At 57.0% G+C, this 19,374-nt stretch overlaps 1 protein-coding gene across 2 annotated transcripts; it reads right to left on the bottom strand.

Moving 5' to 3' along the window:
• Positions 1-6,912: 6,912 nt before the first annotated feature.
• On the bottom strand, positions 6,913-17,458 carry LOC130853107 (uncharacterized). Of its 2 annotated transcripts, none has more exons than XM_057734302.1 (3): positions 16,976-17,458; positions 13,390-13,545; positions 6,913-7,396 (listed from the first exon to the last, which is right to left on the bottom strand). In XM_057734302.1, the coding sequence occupies exons 1-3, from the start codon at positions 17,420-17,422 to the stop codon at positions 7,331-7,333; spliced, it is 669 nt and encodes a 222-aa protein (XP_057590285.1). In that variant the 5' UTR covers positions 17,423-17,458; the 3' UTR covers positions 6,913-7,330. The 2 variants fall into 2 exon arrangements, with proteins under 2 accessions (XP_057590285.1, XP_057590284.1); XM_057734301.1 differs by lacking the exon at positions 6,913-7,396 and adding an exon at positions 9,007-10,292.
• Between the last annotated feature and the right edge of the window lie 1,916 nt (positions 17,459-19,374).

Genomic DNA, 19,374 nt, shown 5'->3' with positions numbered 1-19,374 from the left:
GATGGAGGTCAGGGAGAAATGGAAACCACGGTTCTCAGATGTGCCTGGATTGCCCACACTTCTCAGGGACACTGGGGCTGTTAGGAAGAGGAGGACACCCTGTCTCACACGTGGCCACTGGCGTGGGCTGGGGTGCAAGACCCCTTAAACCTCCAGCTCCTCCTCCCACAGGGCAGGACAGCTGAAGCTGGGAGGAGGCCAAGGGAGGGGAAGCTATCCTGGGCAGGAGCCTGGTACACCATCAGGGTCTGGCCGCCATGATTCTTGCTCCTGGTTGCGAGGGGTGGGGGAGGGGTGAAAAGAACATCACCTTATTTTTCTGAAAAAGAAGTCAAGTCCCCCTTCAACAGCCCCCAGCCTCCACCTCTCCCCTGCCGTCTTCACCCACACTGATGCCTACATGATCCTTCTGGAACGTGGTCTTAATCACGGTGCTCCCTCACTCACCCCCCTTCAGCAGTGCCCCACCACCTCTGCCAGTTCCCCTGACCTGCCTCACCATCAGAACTTCCTGAGGAAAAAAAGAAAGAAGAAAAAAGAAAGAAAAAAACTTCCTGAGGCCCCTGTTAAGCAAACAGAGGCCCCAGCCCCCTGCCTGACAGCCTTCAGAGTCCACCAGGCTCTCTCAGGGATCTTTCCAGGTTTCTCATTTGGTGACTAAGCCATCTGATGCTCAGAAAGGCCAAGTGACTTGCCAGAGGTCACACAGCAGAAAGACCCGAAATTCAAATCCAGCTCTGGTGACGTGGCTAGAGCTCATGCCCTATCTACAGAGAGGCCATGATGCCAGGACAGAAGCTTCAGGAAGCTCTGTCCCTCAGCGGGGGAGAGCCTGGGCCCTGTGTGGGTGGCGAAAGGCAGGTAAGGAAGAAGGAGGTCGAATGGGGAGCTCTGGAGGCAGCACGGTGCTGTGGAGGAATCCAGAGGCCTGGGGCCCTGCCACCTGTGCTGAGCCTCAGCGCCTGCTGTGGGAAACGGATGCTCAGGTTCCCGCGGGAGTGTGAATACGCAGTAGGTGCTACACAGCAGGCAGCACTTGCCTTTACACAGCATCCAGAGGCTCAGGGCTGCGGGTACAGGCTTCGGCCCCAAATCCACCTCCCGGCTGCAGCCCACAGTGAGGCCCTGCAGGCCCAGTAAACAACCCCTCACCGCCCTCACCAAAAGGAAACTTTTTTAAAGCATCAGAAACCAACAACTCTGCAGGCTGCATAGGTGTTGGTGATGGGAAAAGGAGCTTCAGAGACGAAAGGGCTACGGGGGGTGGGGGTGGGGGGGGTGGGTGGAGGCCAGGCGGAGGCAGCAGAGAGGAGGAGAGAAACGAAGATCTGATAAGGAACTCCACTCTTTAGGGCCCGGGGTGGGCGGGGGAGGGGAGGTTGGGGCGCAGGGTGGGAGGGAGGCTGGGAGGTGGGGTCTGAGATCTCCCAGGGGGTGGCATGCAGCCTTACAAGGCACTCAGGCCACAGGATTACAAAGCTCAACCATCCTCCCCTCCCTTGAGGCAGACCCTTTCCTGCCCCAAGGAACCAACCTGAGGCTCAACAGCTGGTGGTGCCTTTGTCTAGCTCTGTAGCTGCTTGGGCCAGTCTCTTGGACACCCAAGGGGTCTCAGTGCCCCCCTCCCCCAAAAGTAGGTCCTGACTGTCTGTAGCGACAGCATTAGGACATGGGGCCAGCCCGGGAATCAGGAGGTTCAGGGCCTGGGCTTGCTGTGGAGCCCTAAGCAGGCAGCCTTAGGTAGGCTGATGGAGACTGTCCCAGTTTAGCAATGAAAGTCTGCATCCCAGGAAACCCCTTGGTCCTAGGGAAAATGTTGGTCAACCTTTGCCCCTCTGGGCTGGGATTTCCTCTGTTGAGACTAGAGGACTTTCCCAGCTCCCTGCATGGCCTTCCCCATGAGGCCCATGACTGAGGACTGGGCCTGCCCTCTTGGACAGACTCACAGACTAACTGGAGAGACTGTGAACCTGTCCCAGGGAACCCAGGCAACGCCCCGGGACCGGCAGGCAGAGTGAGTGTGTATCAGAACCAGAGGGCGAGCACATCCAGGGAGGCTCGGTGTGGCAAAGGCTTCATAGAGGAGCCTTACAAGCAGAGAAGAGGAGAGAAGGGCATTCCAGTGCAGGGAACAGCTTCACCGAGGCTGAGCAGCCAGCCGTGGAGTAAGCAGTGTGCCACGCCCTGTACTGAGTGCTGGTCTAGGGCCCTGCAGCTGAATTTCTACATGCACTGCCTCCACTCTCTGAATTCCCCCACTTCATCCACGGCCAAATGATTTGCATCAAATTAAACACGCAAAAGAGAAAACTATCAACAGACAACAAAGGTTTGTCTGTTTACTTTTTTTAAGTGAAGATGAGCTTTTCACAGAAATTAAAAGCACCCAGCGGGGCTCTAAATGGGTGTGCCCATGCCCCCATGCTTCCCTGACTCCCTGTGCAGCCCACCCCGGCCGAGGCAGACCACCCTGGAGAGGCTGGAGGCTGAGTGGAGAGGGCCTGCCTCCCGCATCCAAGGGCCCACCCACACCCCAGGGCCCAGGTCGTCTCCACCTGGCCCTGTCCACCTGCCAACCTACTCCTTCAAAGCATCTCACCAACAGCTTCAGAGAGAGTAGGGGAGTCATCAGCCCATCCTAGATTCTAGTGCCCAAGAGCCCTCACACTTTCTAGCTGGGCTGCCCTGAACAAGTCACTTGCCCTCTCTGAGCTTCAGTTACCTCATTTGCTAAAGGAGGGCAATAAGACATGCCAGAGGGTAGAGGAGGAAGGGTGTCTGACACATGTGCCAACCTCAGGAGTGAGAGGGCTTCTAGTAAGCCCGGCAAACGCATTTCTGACCCTCCTCTGGAAACTGCAACCCCCATGCCCCAGAAGGGCTGCAAGAGGCAGGTAGACAGCAATGCCCCACTCTCACCTGCGGAGCTGAAAGCTAAGGCCCAGTCCTGTCCAGAACTCTCTGCTGAGCGAAGGGCAAGGGCCAGAGGGGATGAGGGCAGGAGTGCTAGAAGCAAATGCTGTCACCGTCCCTGAGGCCACCTCAGCTGGTCTGGGGCCTCAGCAGGGGCTAGGGCCGAATCTGCCCTTCCTCTCTCCTCAAGTATTTGCTTAGCTCTTCTGACCTCGCATCAGGCAAAGTCACATGATTCTCCACTCCCCACCCCCCACACCACGCTGTGTAAGTTACATACCCTGTGGTTCACTCTCAATGACCCCATCCCGAAGGCCTTGATGTTCCCATTTCCTTAATCAATCAGCTGAGGCTCAGAGAGGCAGGGACTTGCCGGGTATAAAGCAGAGCCCTTTGGAACCGGCTCTGACAAGAGATACAGGTACTTTCCACAGCAGGCAAAAGTCCCAAAGCAAAAGGCCCTGGCCGGAAAGGGGCCTTTGGGAGCCACCAAGGCACCTGAGCAGAGGAGTGGTGTGATTAGGTGGGCTGTGGGAGGTTGGGCTGAGGGCCCTGAGCCTGGAGACCAGCAAGGAGGCTATAATAAAGGTGCAGGCAACTGGAGGAGCCAAGGGGAGTGCGGGTGCGAGGGGTGCTAGGAGGGCAGACCGCCAGGGCTCTCAGCCTCTGGGGACTCAGAGTTAGGAGGAGGAGGCACAGAGGAGGAGCGGGTGGGGTGTGGAGGACATCTAGAGCGTGGTCACAGCACTCCACGCTCAGCACTGCCTTCCATCCTCCGGCTCACCATGCGGTGAGCCCAGCAGGGCATCACTGCACCTCCCCAGTCAGGAGCAGCCGGGCCTGGGCTCCCCCAGTGCTACTCGGCCAGGGCGGGACTGTGCCCACTCCCCACCGCACACCAGGCTCCTGCATCCACCTCTTTTTCCAGGCTGCTTCCCCATGCCAGCCTGATGAACAACGTAATAAAGGGGGCAATCACATTATTCCTGAATGCATTTTAATAAAAATCAAATAAAAGCAATTATGTGAATTTTCAAGAGGATCACCTCTCCTCCTTTCCCTGAGGTAGGAAACAGAATGAATTCAGGAAATCATTAAAATCAGAAACCCGAGCTGCGTGCCACCGCCACGCTGGCGGCTGTCACACAAAGGCAGGAGGGAAACCCAGTCCCCGGCGGCAGCACCGGTGCCTTTCTTTAGCTCTTTGAGCGGAAATTCCACCTATGGGTGAAGAAGGGTAACTAAGGGCCAGGAGAGACGCTCTGAATCCAGGCTGCATTTGCTCCTCCAGTACAAACTTCCCAGCTTCACAGGGGCCTCAGATTCCTCAAGGGAGAGCTCTCCAACCTGGCAGTTCAGGGGCCTGTGGGGAGGGCAGGCACAGGCCTCGGAGAGGGCCCCCAGATGGACATGCTCTCCCCTCTGTGAGGGTGTGCAGCTCTCAACCCAGCCGGGGGCCAGAAGGAAGAGGTCCCACTGCGGGGAGATGGGTACCTGTTCCCCACCCCCGAGCACCCCCAAAGTGGGCATTTGCAAGGCCCTTCCCGTCCAATTGGTCATTCCAGTCCCTCAAACTGGTGTGCTCATTTGGGGCTGAGGATGGTGCGGCCAGAGGGGACCAGTGACACACCCAAGGTCACCCAGCTGGTGAGGCAGCGCCAAGACAGAGTTTGGTTCTCCAGAGGCCGGGAGGCAGGCTCAAGTCCCGTGGACCAGGCAGTCTGGACACAATGCAGCCTGGCCCTGCAGGGCCACTTATAAGAACAAGTGCTGACCACCTGACGACCATTTCCTGGGCTCTGGCCTGGGCCACCATCTGCAAACACCACGAGGTGAGTGTGTTCCTCCACTTGGTACAGGTTCAGGACTCCGCTCCAGCTGGGGGATGCAGCCTGCCCGCAGCCCTGCAGCCAGCAGTGAGGAATCCAGGGGTGCGTGGGACCATGAGAATCTGGAGCCAGCTCCTGGCTGCCAGGCCGCGGGGCACCCATCCCAGGAGAGAGACCTTCGTGCAGGGCTTTCCCGGTTGCATTTGGGCACTTGTGGGGAGGAAAGTCAGGGATTTCCCTTCCTCTGGCCCCTGTATTCATGCTGGGTAACCCGTGCCCCCCTCCCACCTGAACAGTAGGCCAATGGTGCTGCAAAAGGAGCACCTAACACCACTAAGCTCACCTCCCTCAGCCACCGGGTCCTGGTTCTCAGATGGAGACAAGCTGGAACCCTGGCGGCCATAGGTCCCCTTTAGGGCAGCCTGAGTTACAGGAGCAAATGGGGCTGGGAGGCAGAGGGCCAGCACTGGCTGTGTGTGACCTTAGGCAACTCCCATCACCTCTCTGCATGTCCCCGGTTCAGGCTCTTGGCGCCGTTCCACACCGACCCGTCTGACTCAGCTCGGAGCCACCCTTCGTCCCTGCTGCTGCTCACAGTTATGGCGCCCTCCTACTGGACACTTGGGGAAGTGTCAGCCAAACAGTGTGGATCCCACGGAGGGAAGTGAAGTGACTAGGAGGACTCTGGACAACCCCTCCCAATCTAGGCTTCCCTTGGAAGTAGGGGTTTCTTGCAGGCCCTTTACCATCTGGCACTCAGGACAGGGAATTGAGCACAGAGCTTCCGGTCTCATCCCCCTGTCTCCATTGGTGCCTCTTTCTGGTCTCTGAACCTCAGGGGCTTCTTAAGGGAAGTGGAGGCAGTGACACCTGGCTTTTAGGGCTAGTGCATGGGAGAAAGCAGGATGGGGAGACGGTGTGTAGCCCCTCTGTCATCCCTGTCCCCTCAGGGGCGAGCTGCCCTCTGCTCTGCCCAGCCCCTCGGGTCTTGCACACAGCAGGCACTACATAAATGTGTGTGGTGTGATGCTCACAGAAAAGACAGGCTTGTCCAGGAGGGGACAGGAAAACAGGAAAAGGAAGTCCCCTTGCCTGCTCTGCAGAGCCTGTGGACTTGGGGCCACGTGTATGTACACATGCGTAAGCACATGTGTGAATGTGTGCACTCCTGTGACCACAACCCCCCACTGACGTACCCACTGGGCAGCACACGTGACCTGCACACACGCATCAACACAGCAGATGGGTAAACAGCAGCTCCAAGCCCCAGACAGTCTCCTCCCCGCCTTGCCTCCAAACCCCCCGCCTCCCAGCCACCCCCGCCACCACCGTTCCAAATCACGACAGGCCTCGGAACAACCTGGATAGGACCTCAGAGGTCCAGGCCCATGGGGTCCAGCAAGGGATATCCATCTGCGGTCACCTTCACCCAGATTCTATCTTGGTCATTCTGAGAACTCACATCTACGCGGGTCTGACACCGGCTGTGCCTGGGATCTGGGGATAAAGACTGCTCTTGGGAGCGACTAGAACATCTGGCCTGGGATAAGGGCTGACAGGGATGTCCAAAGACTCTGACAGAGGAGGGCACATCCAACTCTGGTGGGGGGGGGGGGGGACAGGAATCACAGCAAAGACCTCGCAGTAAATGGAACCTTGGAGTGGGACCTAGAGGAAGGAACCGGGTGGGCTTCCCGAGCAGACGAGACGGGCAGGGCATTCCAGGTGGAGGGAACCGCTTATGCGGAGGCATGGCGGCACGCCTTGTTCGGGGATGCCCAGCTGCCCGGGTACCTGCCCTGCTTCTGCTGGCTGCACCAGGAAGAAGTGTCCTTTTCAGAGCACTCTCGGGAGGGAGAGGGCAAAGCGGGGCACCACGCTGCAAACAGACCCAGAGCCGGGAACCAGTGCAGAAGGCAGCTCCTGAAGGAGACACACGGGGTGGGAGTTGGCCCTCAAAACACCCCCTCTTTCCCTTTAAAGAAGTCACTTCCCCCGGGAATGCAGCATATATATAACTCAATGTCTCAAAAGTGTGGTTCGCCCAGGGATCTCACATGTGTGCTAAAACCATGTGTCAAAACAAGGAGGGAACAATGAACGAACGTCAGGTAGTGGTCCCCTCTGGGAAGCGAGGGGCTGAGAGACAGATCCTCACCAGCGTCTGTAATGCTCTAGTTCTTAAGTGCAGGGGTCATGAGCGGTCATTTAATGTGCTTCACGGCTTACAAATAGTCTTTTATATGTATGAAATATCATGCAATAAAAGTTTTGTGTTTATGCCCAAGTTTACGAGGCTGTTCCGAGGCCAGGTTGGCCGAGATGCCTATATGTGATTACCTGAGCTTGGCTGGCATCCTCACAGGTGCCTTATCCCCGACTCTAGGGCAGTGTAGGGGCTGGACTCTTGTCCCAGCTCCACTGGGTGCATAGAAGATTCCAACCATTCCCAGGTGCAGCTAGGAAGGTAGGAGATAAATGCCCAGGCAGCTACCTCTACGGGCTTCATGCGTCCCCTCTCTGGGTCTCAGTGTCCTCTCTGCACAGTGAGGGACTCTGCTCAGCTTGCGTGGGTTTGAATCCAGATGTCACCACCACAGTACAGCTACAAGGAGCAGCTGCCTTACCTGGAAAGTGGGACCGTGACCAGGCTGCTGTGAGGAATAAACAGATGATGCATTAAGACACAGTTCCCGGCATATAGTGAGTACTCCATAAATATCATTTTTTGTTTGGTTGGTTTTTGGTTTTTTGGATTTTTTGTTCTTGTTGTTTTGTCACCAGAATAAACAGAAACCCTCACCACTCACTGGCCCAGAAGCCTCACCCTGGGCCTCACTCTGCTCCCGTGTAAAATGGGAACCCCAGGGCCCCCTTAGAGAGAAGAGAAAATAAAGTTCTGGCAAAGGAGAGTGCATTGTGAATGCCAGGGTCAGTAACCAGAGCTCTAATCCCCAAGATCCACCCCCAGAAGAGAAACCCCAGTCTGCCGCGTGGGGGTACGCCCGGGGCTTCACCCAGGCAGCCCTAATCTCGAGCCAGCCCAGCGCCAGCTCCCGCTCAGAGTTAGGGGCCTGGGCTGGATCAAAGGCGGAGGGAATTAGCATCACAGAGAGCCCGGGGGAGGGGAGGCCAGGATTAATTCACTCTCCTCTTCCTGCTGTTTTTCTAGCAGCTTGTGGAGTTGGGGGAAGGGTAACCGTCCACCCCCAAGCCCCTACCACACCCCCAGGCCAGTTCTCACAGAAGTTGTGGAGCAGGGGCAATGATTTGGGCGGGACCTGCAGTAAAAAGGGGATGCTCTGTGCACATGTCTGGAGCCATCGGTTTGAATGGACAAGAATGCAGATGCATGGGCCAGAGGGACGTCTCAGAGGCTGGACCTGGGGCAAGGGGAATGCAATTCGAGTTCACAGACCCTGCCGTGTCATTTCAGGGACATAAAAGTGTGTGTGTGTGTGTGTGTGTGTGTGTGTGTGTAAATCTACGATGGTGAGCCGCATGTGTGTCTATGTGAGTCTAGGTGACCCAGGTATTAAATATGCGGTCATATGGGCACAGGTGTGGACAGAGGAGCTGCCTGAGAACTTTGAAATGACCAGAGAGGAGAAGCGTGAGGGGGCTCAAATTGCAGTATTTCCCACAGGAAAATATCCAGAAGGGGTCCAGACGACTACCTCGCAGGGCCTGCCTCTAAGTGCTACAGGCTGTCTCCATTCCTCAGGCTTCACCTGTCCTACCAGGGAACTGCTGTGGGACCACCTGGTTTAATCTTTCTGTGCCTCAGTTTCCTCGCTTGAAACATGGGTAATTACAGTGTGCTTGTGAGGATTCAATTAGTTAATATAAAGGAAGCAGTTAAAGTGGCCCTTGGCACACAATGAATGCCCTCCGGGATTTGTTGGTACAATTAGTGCTACCTGGAGGGGGCATGGTGGGGCTGAACCGGGCTGGCCGGAGGAACAGGGTCAGCCCAGAGCCTGCCAGGAGCTGTCCTTGCAGAAGCCTGGAAGGAAGATTGCTTCTAAGCCAGCAGAGCTGGGCAGCCTTTGGCAGTGCCGGGAAAATGGAGCACGTGGTGTTGGAGGAATCACGAGGCACAACCTCAGCCAACTTGGCAGGCTTGGCACTCACTGGCCAAGCACACGGAGCTCCTCCAAACCCCCCCTTCTAGTTTCTCGTTCCCCCCACACACACCCCTGCACCTTAACCCACCCACTTTCTGCCCCAGGAGTGTGAGGCACGTCCCCTCCACCAGCCCTGTTTCATCCTTCAACTAGCTCAAAAGATCCATTATTCATGCCCGTTCTGCAGGTGGGGAAACTGAGGCTCGGAGAACCGGAGGAATGGGAGCAGGAAGTAGAGTTGAATTCAGGAATCTCAGAGCAGATTATAGAGAGGCAAAATGCCAATCAGCTCTCAGCTCTTCAGGGTCTGTGCTGGCTTCCAAGGCCCCTAAAAGAGTTCGCTCTACCCTCCTGAGCGCAGACTGGGCAACTGACACACCCCTCCCCATGTTCACCCTGGCTGCTTCATCCCACCCTCAAGAACGAGGGAAAATGTCTAGCCTGACACCTAAATGAGCCCTAATGTACCTCTCCCACCTCTACACTTTTGCTCCTGCTATTGTCTTGTCCATCCCAGTCCAAGTCCTCTTCATCTGTCAAGGACCATGGCAAATGCCACCTCTTCCATGAAGCCTTCTCTGATTGTCTTGTCCATTAGTGGCCTCTTCGTCCCCTTCCCCCCAAGGTCCTAGAGACATACCTCTCATCAGTACTAACCACTTCACATGTTGGGAGGTCCTGGAGGGCAGACCAGGAGCATCTCAGTACACCCCCACTCCCACCCCACAGGTCAGGGCAAAGATGTCCACAGGCTAGGGTGCACCATGGGTACTCACCCTCCCATACCACTCCAGAAGCCCCTCGAAGCCCTTGTACCATGGCCATGTGATACAGTGTTCAACAGCTTAGGCTCTGGAGCAGATTTTCCTGGATTAAAATCTCAACTCTCCCGCTAACTAGTTGTGTGACTTCGGGCTTGTTATCTAGCCTCTCTGAGCCTCAGATTGCTTATCTATAAACAGGAATAATAATAGTTCCAAGGCTACCAGGTTGTTGTGAGAATGAAGTGAGTTAACTTATGTTAGTTCTTAGAATAATACCTTGTACACAGTAAGTGCTATGTGAGTGTTTGCCATTGTTAATAGTTACACTGTTATTGTTATAATCAGGAGAATACAAAGAGGCACTGGATACAATCTTTGTCCCTAAGAGGATGAGAGTCCAGACAGGAACAGGAAAGGAGGTTTACATTTCTAATCTCATTTAATGGTCAAACCACCTTAGTAGTTATCACCAGCCCCACTTTACAGATAAGGAAACTGAGGCTCCAAGAGGTGGTGCGTGTAAGCTCCCAAGGGCTCACAGCCCTAAGTGGCAGGGCTGGGATTCAGGGCCAGGTCGTGCGGCTCCAAAGTCCACGCTCTTTCAACAAGCCCGCGCTGCCTCTCAGTCTGGCAGTGAGATAAGCTGCGTACACAAATAGCTGTAATCCAAGGTAGAAAGTGATAAGTGCCAAACAGAGACCGATAAAGGCTCTGGGAGGGCAGGGCTCTGGGAGGGAAGGGAAGGGGTGGAGGTCAGGGCCGGCTTCTGAGAGCAGATGACATCTGAGCGTAGCCTCAAAGGTGGAAAGGCTGAGTGGGGAGACTTTCCAGGTGGAGGGCCCAGTGTGAGCCGACGTGGGTCACTGTGTCCTCAGTACCTAGCACAGTACCTGTCGTGTCACTGAGGCCCAATAAATATTTGGGGGGTGGGGAGCCAGAGGGAGGGAGGAAGAAGGGAGAGGGGGAGAGGGAGGGGGAGAGGGAGGGAGGGAGGGAGATGGGTGGATATACGCTGACCCCACTTGGCCCAGGAACTAGCCCTCTCACGGAGAGACAGCGTCAGTTCCTCCAATTCTCTGAAGGGCTTCATGGGGCCAAAGGTTCCCCTGTCGTGTGACACCCCAGAGAAGTAGCTCAGCACTTCCAGGCTGGAGTTCCTGACAATTCGATGTTTTGCTCAGTAACAGGAAGAACGGCCCAGCCAGCAAAGCTGGACGGGGCTTCTCTGTGGGGCGGGGCGGTGGTGTGCTGGAGCCGGTTCCCACTGGCTCACAGGAGCCAATTGTTAGATTTTCAGGAACTGCCTGACCTGCTTGGTATTAAGGTGGCAGCTTAAAATTGGCCACGGTGGGAATATTTGACACCACGGGAAATCGGCAAATGCTACAAATCAGGTTTTCCCTTCTTTGGAGAGCCAGCTGTTAAACGTTTAGCAGCACACCACTGGGCATTGTCTACTACGTGAAGGAGCAAGCTCCCCATTTCCAGAAGGATGCAAGCAGAGACGGTCACCGCCTGGGAAGAAATGAGGCCGAGGGATTCGTTCTTAGGGATGGGGCTCAGATTAGATGATATCAAAAGCCCCTTTTTGGCTCCAGAGCTTATGAAAAGTCAGGTTTAAGAAAAAACTTAATCAGGGTAATTATTCATGCCAGGAAATTATTAACCACTTGACTCAGAGGCTGAGAATAGGGCAGGAGGAGCCACATGCTTGCAGATTTCACAGATGGAAAACCCTGTCCAACGTCACACGGGGAGTCCGTGGCAACACTGGGACCAGAACCCATGTCTCCCAGCCTCCCGGCCAGAGTCCTTCTAGAGCACATGGGCTGGGCTGGGTGCGGGGACAGGCCCATCTTCCTGCACAGTTTATCTGGGGTCCGTCTCCTCCACGTAAGAATAGAAGCACTGTGACAGCACAGACCATATCTGTTTCGCTCACTGTTGGATCTCCAATGCCTAGTTTTGTGTCAGGCACATAGCAGGTACTCTAAATATTTGTTGAAAGCATCGATATGTCTGAGATCCTGTCTCCTAATAGCATTTGGAAAGCTGGGAATGCCATCGTCTGAGCCATTACCACTCAGATCCCTGCTCCTGCTTAGTGACATGGGATCAACAGACCAGGGTTCTCATACCAACTCTGCCCCTTCCTGTATGACCTTGGCCAAAGCACCGGGCCTCTTGAACCCTCAGTTCGTTCCTCTGCCAAGTGGGTTGTACAACCTCTGCCTGTCTCCTGAGGCTGCTGTGGCATTCAGGTGAGACAGAAAGTGCTCTTTACAAACTCTGAAGTGTTGTACCCATCGGAGGAAGATAGGAGATTGGAAAGCTGGCTTTGGTGGCTGGGTCAAGCCCAAGGGTTCCCAGTGGATACTGGGTAGTGGCCAGGCTGCTGTTCTCTCAGGGCTGACATTTGGGGAAATCTGTGCCAGATCAGCTCATTGTGTCTGTGTGTGTGGCGGGGGGCGGGAGGGTTGCAAACCTCAGCTCAAAGTTCTAAAGGGGCAAGTGAGGGAGGATGAAATGAAGAGAGTAAGGGAGAATTTGGAGACGACTTTTTCTCTCCTAAGACCAAATCTCTTGAGCAGAGGGAGTGGGCGAACCAGTGACTTTAAAAAGCATGTTTATGTATCTGCAGAGCTGTTTGTCATCCCCGCCCCCCGCCCCCCAGACCTTCCCTACTGCCTTAGTGGGTGAGCTGAGGATTGGTACCTGCCAAGTCAGGTCGGGAGAGGTGGGGGTGGGGGGTGGGCAGGGGAGATGGAAAATCCTGGCATGCTCTGAAATCAAACCAGTGCTCCAAATGATCCCATGGAGGAAGGATTTCTGCCACTCTCCCAGACGGGCATCCCCAGGCCCCTCCTGGTGGGGTGGGGGGCTGGGTTGCCAGGCAGGGAGGCCGGCTCACCCCAGGCTGTGAGGGGGATGAGGCAGGAAGGCAGGGGGCTGCAGTGCCCCTATGGCCCTCCCAAAGAGGGTGAGGGCGGCAGGAGGCTCAGCGCTGGGGCCAGGGAGGCAGGTGGAGAGGGTGCCCACAGAGCGTCAGCCTGGGCCCCCGGTGGGAAGCAGAACAGAAAGGCCCTGTCTCAGCAGCCAGGCCCCTGGGCGGCAGGGCTCTCGGCTCCATTCTGTTCGGTGGGATTCTAGCTGGCACCAGCTGCAGTCAGGAACAATGCCTGGATTTCTTTCTCTCTTTCTTCTTCTTTTTTTTAAATTTTAATAGAGGGGAGAGAAGGACCAGAGCCACTCACTAAACAGCTCAGCATCGTGGAGGCGTCTGGGACCATGCGTCCTTGAAAAAGCATAGACGCAGGGGCCCTACAGCTGGCTGCAAGGTGCAAGAAGGCACGTCACGCTGGCAGCCTGGGGTCTCAGCCCCTCTGCTACCTCAAACTTGCTATGTGACCTTGGGCAGGTCCATGCCTCCCTCTGGTCTATGGTCTCCCCAAGGCCCCCAATAAAGCCTGCCTTCCAGGCCTCACACAGTGACGATTAGTCTCTTTCCCCCAAACTCTTAGAGTGGCATTTGCTGTGGGTAGTCCTTCCTGATAGCCTGTGAGCTCCCGGGAGATGGGTGCACACCACATAACCCCCCTGACTAGTGAGGTGTCACACCAAGCAAATGAAATTCTCTGTGCCTCAACTTCCTCATCTGTAAAATGGAGACATTAATACAAATAATCAGCTCATGTGAGGACTAGAGGAGTTTCTACACAGTGCCTGGCACACAGTAAGAACTTAACCAGTACTTACTATTAACGATGACAATGCTATGGGGACAGCAGCATATGGGGTTAAGACCAGGTAGGCAGCACATCTGCTAGAGTTTTCAGAAGAGGCTTCCCAGCAGGTGGCCGTAGATGTAGCCTGGAAGGCTGGGAGGGCTGCATCGCAGGAGGCAGGCAGAGCCTGAGAAGGAGAGTATGGACATAATGCTGACAATTCCGGAAGCCACCCGGAATGGCTACATGACAGGGTCGGGGCAAGAGGTATGAGCCTTGAGGCTGGGTGACTGCTGTCCAGGGGAGGAAGGGAGATGTGGAAGCTCTGAGATCTTCTTGGCTCCCTCCAGTACCAGAAAGGAGGGACCCCTCAGGGAGCAGGAGCTGTCGAAGGAGGTAGGAGGCTTGACCTTCCTCTGATCACTTGTCCCAGGGTCACCCCCATGCCCACCCTGCAGTGCGGGACATACTAGCTCCCAGATCACCTCTCTGGCAGCACTGGTGCAGGTGAAGGATTAGGAGACCTGGTTCCTGTCCCTGCTCGGACACTTCCCAGCTGTGTGGTCATGGGAGAGCCACCACCTCCATCTGAGGCTCAGTTTAGTCACCCATAAAGGGCTGTTGCGAGGCTCAGAAGGTGAGAGGTACCCCGTGAAGGGAGGTGCTGAGGTTGTTACCTACTCACAGTCCTGGACAGCCCCACCCCCACCCCCCGCCAGCCGCCACGTGCAGATATTTACCTGCCCCTTCCCGGCAAAAAGGTGGCCTCTGAGGTCACTCCCCAAAGCAGCCACCCCCCCCAAACCCCTAAAGTGCCCTGTAGCGTGGTCCAAGGGTGGAAGGCTCAGACCTACAGGACCGCAGAACGATCAAAGGCACAAGTGCCATTGGATGTCCCCTGTGTGTCCCACACTCTCTCACTTGGCAGATGGGGAAACAGAGGCACAGAGTCTATGACATGCTCAAACCACAAAGCAAGTCAGGCAGTGATGGGCTGGGTGTGTCGGTGTACCAGCTCCTGGGGCAGGCTCTCATTCTACTCTCCGGGGCCTCCGATGGGAAGAAGTGGAGGGTGGTGGAGCTGGGTCTGGAACCACAGGGCAGAACTCCGTGATGGAAACTGAGAAGATAACAGGTCTAGTGGAAGGGGCTGGGAGAGTCAGGGCCTGGAGGCTGGGAAGGGGTGGCCTCAGAGAATGGAGGGGGCCATCTGATGCGAATACAGAGAGGAGGCCGACCAGGGGAGCCTGCTGTGCACGTCTGCTCTCTGCTCAACCTGACCACCCACCCCAGAGGCACAGGCCTCAGAGTTGGGCAGGGACCAAACGCTTCCTGGATCCAACCAAGGTGTGAAGACTGAAGGTCCTCCCTGTTATTCCACTGCCACAGGAGGGCCTGATGATTGCCTGGTGCGTGAGAGTCTTTACTGCACCTCAAAGTACCCAGCAGGTCACTCTGTCTGCAGCATAGCCTGGGGATGAGATGAAGACAAGTCCCCATTCTTAACCCAGAGGCCCAGCCCAGACCTGCAGCCCTGCCTGCTGAGTAGCTGTGAGGTCCTGAGCAGGTCACTTACGTCTCTCTGAGCCTCTTTCCTCAGAGGCAAATTACACCTTCTGGCTTGTGGAGAGGACGTAATGAGAGACTATTTCCCAAGTGTTTGGCGAACAGTAAGCACTCAATGAACGTAACTTTCCCCCTTTAGCCCTCTGGCTCCTTTCTGGGGAGGGGGCGTGTGGAGAGTGGAGACAGGGAAGGCAATCCCCAACAGGCAGGAATTCACCCCGACATGTGCCAGTCCCCTGCCCACGCCCAGGCCACTGACGGCCCCCTGCTTGAGGGGGTCCTAGTCACGACACCCTACACAGGACCTAGTCTCCTGCCACTGCCTTCCGCCTGGGCCCCGGCTCCCCTTACCCAGGCCTAAGCAATGGCCTTCTTTTCCTGCTGATGGCTCCTCGGAGGGTGGAGGCTGAGAAAATTAATAGCATTTAAGTCTGGTCTGAAGGTGGGTGTGGGCTGGGCCCCACACTGGCGTCCACAGGCAGGTCCTGTGCAGCCTGCACCCTCCTGATGGCTGCTGAAGCTGCCTCTGGAGCCGGGTGATTTATGGGCCTGCATGGGCTGAGTGGAATCCATCTTCCAGCTCCCAGTGGCTGGGAAGTGAAAGCATTATCCCTCTCTGTTTCACCCCAGACCTCCAGGCCCACAGAGGCCAAGGCCAAGAGGGTGGGGGTACAGAACACACAGTCCCCAAAGAGGCCTGATCACCATCATGAGACCTTGCCCTTGGTTTACCGAAGCCCAGAGAGGGCTAGCTACTTGCCTAGAGTCACAGAGAGAGTCTAGGGATGAGGATGCAGAGCTGGGGCTCAGGGACCAGCAGGAAACTTTGTTAATAAGGCTGAGTTCGACTCCTGTTGACCTTGGACAAGTCCCTCACAGTGCAGTTTTCTCTGAAGGGGGAATGGTAATAGCACCTAACTCAAGGCAATGTGAGAATTCAATAAACTAATGCCTCAGAGGCTCTCTGCACAGTACTCAGCACACACTAGGCATTAACTAAGTCAGCGTCTTCCAAGACCCCACAGGGATCCAACCTGCCTTGTTATTTCTCGAAAGTAGAATAGAGGCAGCAAGGGCCTGAGTCCCAAGAAATGGAGCCCAGGGTCCCCAGGAGGCCGGGGCCGACTCAGGGCCCAGGTGAGATTTCTTAGACTTGCTGCTATCAAGTGCTATGCTTGCCCAGCTGGGAGGAGCTGAGATTACCCCTGGCTCCATACTATGGAGGGTTGGGCCTGCTTTGCGTGCTGGGCTTGGCTCCTCTGCCATCTTCAGTCACTTCCTAGTTTCCAGATGCAAAAGGAACTGCCAAGGGAGGTGTCTTCTGGACAGGAGTTTTTCAACATGAGTGGTCACCCCCAAGGTCACCTGCATTCCCCACTTCCTAGAGGTAGCTATAGCTTGTCACTCACTGAGAGATTTAGACAAAAATGTTGAGGAGACTGAACATCCTGCCCTAGATGGTCATCAAGGCAACAGGAACTGGCCTAGATCTCGGCTGGGGCTGGATTCTTGCCCTCCAGGTCCTTAAACACCCAGAAACTCTGTCCTAAGATTTTGGACCTGAGATGGTGATGGTTTTCTGGCTGCTGCAATGCTATGGATTCTTGGGGGGTGGGGTGGGGGTGGAGGGAGGGCAGCTCTGGCTCCAGCCACATTTCAGCAAGTGTAATTCCCATCTTCCAGCCCTGGGTCAGGCCTTCAAGGGTTTCTCAGGCTACCCTCATGTCCTGACCTAATGAACCTGGGCCACCTTGCTGACAAGGGGTTGGGGCTCCCTCCCACAGGAATGTGCCGGGACCCTGTCTCCCTGATGTCCCTAGAGGTCTGGAAGGCTTTCATATCATCCACTCTCCCCAGGGATGCTCGGTTGACACCTGTATGAGAGCAGCAGCAAAGTAGCAACGCGATAACAGTCCATGTGACAGGTCGAAAGACTGAGGCCCAGAACAGAGTGCCTAATGGCATAGGGAGGCAGAATTTCCCATGGGAAAATCAAGCAGGCTCCGGCATCCTCCCTCTGCTCCCCCACCACCCCCCAAACCCCTGTGGACCTGAGCTGCAGTCCTCTGAGCCCTCAGGAATCCAGGCTGAGTTTGCTGGCTGTCAGAATAGCGTAGCTTTGAGAATGAACTCAGGGCTGGCAAATTCATTTTGCCTCTTCTCCCTCCGGTGGTGGAAGGAGTGATCTCGCCAACCCTGAAGGAGTTCAAGCCGAGGTCAGAGAAGCCCTCTGAAGGATGTTCTAAAATGGGGGTTGGGGAGGATGGTACTCCGGCCTGCTCCCGCGTTGGCCCAGGGTCCGCGCTGATCACTGCCCAGGAGGCGGAGGGGGGGGGGGTATCCTCGAGGCTGCGTGGCACGTCCGCGCTCCCAAGCGGGCCTCGGCAATCAGGCAGCGGCCCTGGCCGGGCCAGTACGTCTTCCGCTAGTCTCAGGCCCCGGGGGAGACCCCCGCCTCTGCTGTCTCTGGGTACCCGCCCCCTCGGCGGCGGTGTCATTGTTCTCTGACGTCACGCCGCGGCCCCGCCCCTCGACCCCCACCCTCCCTTTGCATCTCCGGCTCCCGGCGCCCGAGACCCTGCAGCCTCCAAAACCCCGGCCGAACAAGGCTCCCCCCGCGGCCCGGCCGGGGCTGCGCCCCCTTGCGCTCTCCCCAACTTGCCTTTGTTATTCCAGCTCCCTTCCTCGCCTCGCCTCCAACACCGCGGCAGACTGCAAAACGCGGAGCGCGGAGCCGCCACCACACCTGAAATCCGGAGCGGGCGCCGGGCCGAAGCCTCCCCAGCTTGTGCCGGGAGGGGAGTGCGCGCGTGCGTGGGTCCAACCCTTGCTGCGCGGGCGCTGATTATGATTTGGGACTGAGGGTGCCGCAAATCATGAGTAGGGGGGCTTGGGGAAGGGGTGTGGAAGAGGACATGGGGGGATGTGTTTGTATGTGTACATGAACGTGAGGATTTAGTGCACAGGGAGATGTTTTGTTTTTTGACTGTACGTGGGTTTGTACAATGGTGTGCGTCTGTGTGCGCGCCTGCCGTGTACACGGGCATATTTGTAAGCGAAAGTGTACGTGTGTGGGTGCGTGTGCGTGTGGAAGCGTGTTTGTAATACTGAGTGTGGGCGCGAATGTGTATGCCTCTTGTGTAGGAGTTTCTGTGTGAGGGGCAGCGGACGTGAGCCAAACTGGGCGCGCACTTAGATGCTCTCAGGGGTGGGTCGGCCAGGGGAGTCCCGCGACCGGGAGCAGCCAACTACGCCTTCTGAGTGCCATCGCTCTCCTCGGCCTCTGACACAGTGCACAGCCCTAGGCCGGGATCCCGTGCCCCCCCCCCCCACCCCACCCCGCGCACATTGGGCCGGGGACGCTTCCCGCCGGGCCTTGGGGGAATCCAAGCGCTTTTGGACCGCGCAGGGTGCCAGGAAAGACCGTGCGCACCGCTTCTACCCAGCGCTCCAGCCTCCCCCAACATTGCCCTTGGTGCGGGGGCAGGTCCTCTGCTCGCCCCACCAGCCAGCCCCCGGGCTTTAGGAGCAATCCCAAAGCCTCCTCCAGCGGAAGGCTTTGGCAATCTCGTTAGCAACTCGTTCAGCCCCAGTTCGGGTACCTGACAGCTTTCACGGCCCCAAGCGCACTCCAGTCGGGGGCGTGAGAGCAAAGCGGGGGACACTCCGATGAGACAGGTGATTTTAGCCCCCTCCCCAATGTGATCCCATCCTAGGCTCAGCATTCCTCTCCTGGTCCAAACTTGATGGAGAGGCTGGGGGTGGGGGTGGGGGTGGGGTCGCGGTTGGTGGGGGGAGTGGGAGCAGGCCGGGAGTAGTGGAGGGAGGAGAGAGAAGGAGGTGAGTGGGAGTGGGGGAGAGGGTCACGCGCGAAGCCCATCAGAGCCATAGAGGGGGAAAAGCTTGGAGAGAGCCCAGAGCGAGGAGCTGGGAAGAAAAGGAGCAAAAGAGGGAAAGGGAAAGGAAAGGCGGGGGAGAGAAGGGCAAAAAGAGACCGAGGGAACGCCGAGAGCGCCGAGAGCGCTAGGCGAGCGGAGCTGAGCGCTGGCTACGGCGACGGCGGCGGTGGCGCGGCGCTCCGCTCCTCCCTGTGTTCCGCACCGGCTTTTGCGGCCGGCCGGCGGCGCGGGGCCCTTTGGAAATAGAATAGCCAATGTAATCTGACACTTCAACTTGCTCGGCTCCGGGCGAGTTGATTCACTTACTCACCCCCTAACGCCGAGTTCCTTTTCACTGTCTGTGGACATTAAAAAAGCGAGCGGCGGCGGGCGCCCGGGAGAGCGAGCGGCCGAGCGGCGGGCGGCGAGCAGGAGCTGGGCGGCCGAGCGAGCGAGCGAGCAGCGCCGGCGCAGCGCGGCGACCCCAGCCCGGGTCCGCGCGGAGCAGAAGCCGGCGCGGAGCCCGTCTCGGCTCCCTCGCAGCTCCTCCCGGCCGGAGCCGGCCCTGCCCG

This window comes from Hippopotamus amphibius, chromosome 5 (assembly GCF_030028045.1).
Source record: "Hippopotamus amphibius kiboko isolate mHipAmp2 chromosome 5, mHipAmp2.hap2, whole genome shotgun sequence".
Lineage (NCBI taxonomy): Eukaryota > Metazoa > Chordata > Mammalia > Artiodactyla > Hippopotamidae > Hippopotamus > Hippopotamus amphibius.
This window is presented reverse-complemented; position numbering and strand designations above follow the sequence as displayed.

Excerpts from the sequence above, each read along its gene's own strand:
- LOC130853107 (XM_057734301.1), bottom strand. The coding sequence starts at position 17,422 with ATGACACCGCCGCCGAGGGGGCGGGTACCCAGAGACAGCAGAGGCGGG. Across the intron at positions 13,546-16,975 it reads CTCAGAGGACTGCAGCTCAG|GCTCTGCCTGCCTCCTGCGA; the intron begins GTCCACAGGGGT and ends TCTCCTTCTCAG. Across the intron at positions 10,293-13,389 it reads TAGCATTGTCATCGTTAATA|CTATTTGTGTACGCAGCTTA; the intron begins GTAAGTACTGGT and ends CTTGGATTACAG.